The following is a 2,500-nucleotide window of genomic DNA, read 5'->3' as shown; positions in this document are numbered from 1 at the left end:
CTCTCTCTCTCTCTCTCTCTCTCTCTATTTTCTCTCTCTCCACATACACATACACATACACATACACATACACGGACACACACACACACACACACACACACACACACACACACACACACACACACACACACACACACACACACACACACACACACACACACCCTCTAGCAATGAGAAAAGGTTCCCCTCTCGCTGCACTAAAACTCGAGCTTCCCCTTGGTGTGGTGTGTCCCCTCGCCAGCCATTACTGAAAGTTCCTCCCCACGTTGAGAGCATCGTGCAGGAGAGAGGGCCCTGAAGTGGAGGACGAGGTGGACGAAGGTGTGGGTGTGTGGAGGGGAAGAAATGACGGTGGAGATTACGTGTATGCTCGGGGAGGGGCGCGGAGGACGAGCGGCGTTGGGGACGAGAGGGGAAAGCGAAGGGCGGGGACGAGATCCCTCTCTCGCTGGCAGGTCCTCGCTTCTACACTTTGTTGGAAATCTCCTTAACTCAGTCTCGTCAAAATCTCAGCTTGTCTCTCCTCCGTGTCTACAACTCTCATGACCTGGAGTTGAGGGATCTATGTGTATGAGGGATCTATGTGGTTCACCAAGCTTGTCCTGGTGTGAACCCAGTGACCCATCATGAGAGCCACCTGACCTTTCTTCGTTATAATCATCTTTATCAACGACAATAATGCCTCATTGTATTAGTCTACAGTATTTTATTACTTTACCATACATTTAATTTTCGCATCATTCATTATTTCACACGAGACCGTTACCATTATCAGTCAAATATCAAACCTAACCTTCGTCCCCTGAATCCCTTCTGAGTTTGCGGGCAGCCTATCCACTATCTATGCCTTCATTAGTCGCCGAATGCAATGAAGCCTTCAACTTGCATTATTCACAAGCTTCCGATATTTCTCCAGCGTCTCCCGTAGGCAAATGGCACATCTTGATTGTAATTCATGCTAGGTAAATCAGTGTTAGAATGTGGAAGGAGGATTGCTCGCTGAGGTCATTACATACTTTTATCTCACGAGGGTGTACCTCTCGAGGAAATCTCTGAAACCGTAAACAGGAAAGAAAAACTTCACGGAGAAAAAAAAAACGGCTTCGAAAATGTCTATCGGAATGTCTGCTTGGTGTAAGAAACGAATAAATGTATGCAGCACAATCATGTTTCATTAGATGAACTAGGAGCACAGTAATAGGAGTTTAGTAGGAGAGTAGTAGTAGTAGGAGGAGTAGCAGTAGTAGTAAGAGTAGTAGGAATAGTAGTAGGAGTAGTAGTAGTAGTAGCAGGAGTAGTAATAGGAGTAGTAGTAGGAGACTAAGAGTAGTAGGAGTATCAGGAGTAGTAGTAGGAGTAGTAAGAGTAGCAGGAGTAGTAGTAGGAGTAGTAGGAGTAGTAGGAGTAGTAGGAGTAGTAGGAGTAGTAGGAGTAGTAGTAGTAGCAGCAGTTTTAGTAATTGAAATGGAAACTGAAATTGGTGGCGCAGTAATAGTAACAGCGTTAAGGACAACGACAACGACCGCCCACCCGACTGAACGAGGCGGCAAGTTTCCTCTCATCAGAGCCCCCCCCCCCCCCCCTCTTCCTCTCTTCCATCCTTCCTGCAGGGGGGGAAGGAACGCAGATAACGACCAAGCTCTTCCTTTCACTCTCGCTCTCACCATACCAAAGATAAGACTACACTTACCTCGATGGTGACAGCCCGGATGACGGCCACCAGCAGCAGAAGGGCCACCACGCCCAGCGCTATGGCCAGCACCAGGCCCACCGCCCCGCATACGCGCCGAAGGACGCCCATTTCTCACTTGACTTCCGGCGCGCACCGGCCTGTCGGGGCGGGAAGGTCATCGGGAGGAGTTAGCGGTACATAATGGACACTTATAAAGATGTGAGAAGCAATAACTGTGTGTGTGTGACACACTCACAGTTTTGTGCGTATATACAAATGTGTGTGTGTGTGTGTGTGTGTGTGTGTGTGTGTGTGTGTGTGTGTGTGTGTGTGTGTGTGTGTGTGTGTGTGTGTGTGTGTGTGTGTGTGTGTGTGTGTGTGTGTGTGTGTGTGTGTGTGTGTGTGTGGGTGTGTGTGTGGGTGTGTGTGTGGGTGTCCGTGTGCGTGTGCTTGTATGTGTGTGAGTTTGTGTGTGCGCGTGCGTACGTGTGTGTGTGTATGTGTGTATGTGTATATATAAATACACATACACACACACACACACACACACACACACACACACACACACACACACACACACATATATATATATATATATATATATATATATATATTCATATTAAACAATCATTTATACAAATGAGATGACCTTTGCCGAAGTACTGAGGGTAATCCATTCACAAAACTGGTCAGCCATAAATCAGATACATTATTGAATGCAAAATATGAAAATGTAGTTTTCATTAATACCAACTATTTTTTATATTGTTAGCAATACAGACCGACATAATATATACTAGAACAACTATATAGCATCTTACTATAATG

The 2,500-nt window shown here is 46.1% G+C and overlaps 1 protein-coding gene across 7 annotated transcripts in view; it reads right to left on the bottom strand.

Annotated features, from left to right (window-relative positions):
- LOC125029407 (N-fatty-acyl-amino acid synthase/hydrolase PM20D1-like) overlaps positions 1-2,500 on the bottom strand; it is a 39,445-nt gene that overhangs the window by 25,912 nt on the left and 11,033 nt on the right. For all 7 annotated transcript variants that reach the window (XM_047619255.1, XM_047619252.1, XM_047619253.1 and 4 more), the window contains exon 2: positions 1,691-1,830. In XM_047619255.1, coding sequence (XP_047475211.1) covers positions 1,691-1,801 — 111 coding nt within the window. In that variant the 5' untranslated portion in view covers positions 1,802-1,830. The remainder of the gene's footprint in view (positions 1-1,690; positions 1,831-2,500) is intronic.

This window comes from Penaeus chinensis, chromosome 10, assembly GCF_019202785.1.
Source record: "Penaeus chinensis breed Huanghai No. 1 chromosome 10, ASM1920278v2, whole genome shotgun sequence".
Taxonomy (NCBI): domain Eukaryota; kingdom Metazoa; phylum Arthropoda; class Malacostraca; order Decapoda; family Penaeidae; genus Penaeus; species Penaeus chinensis.
This window is presented reverse-complemented; position numbering and strand designations above follow the sequence as displayed.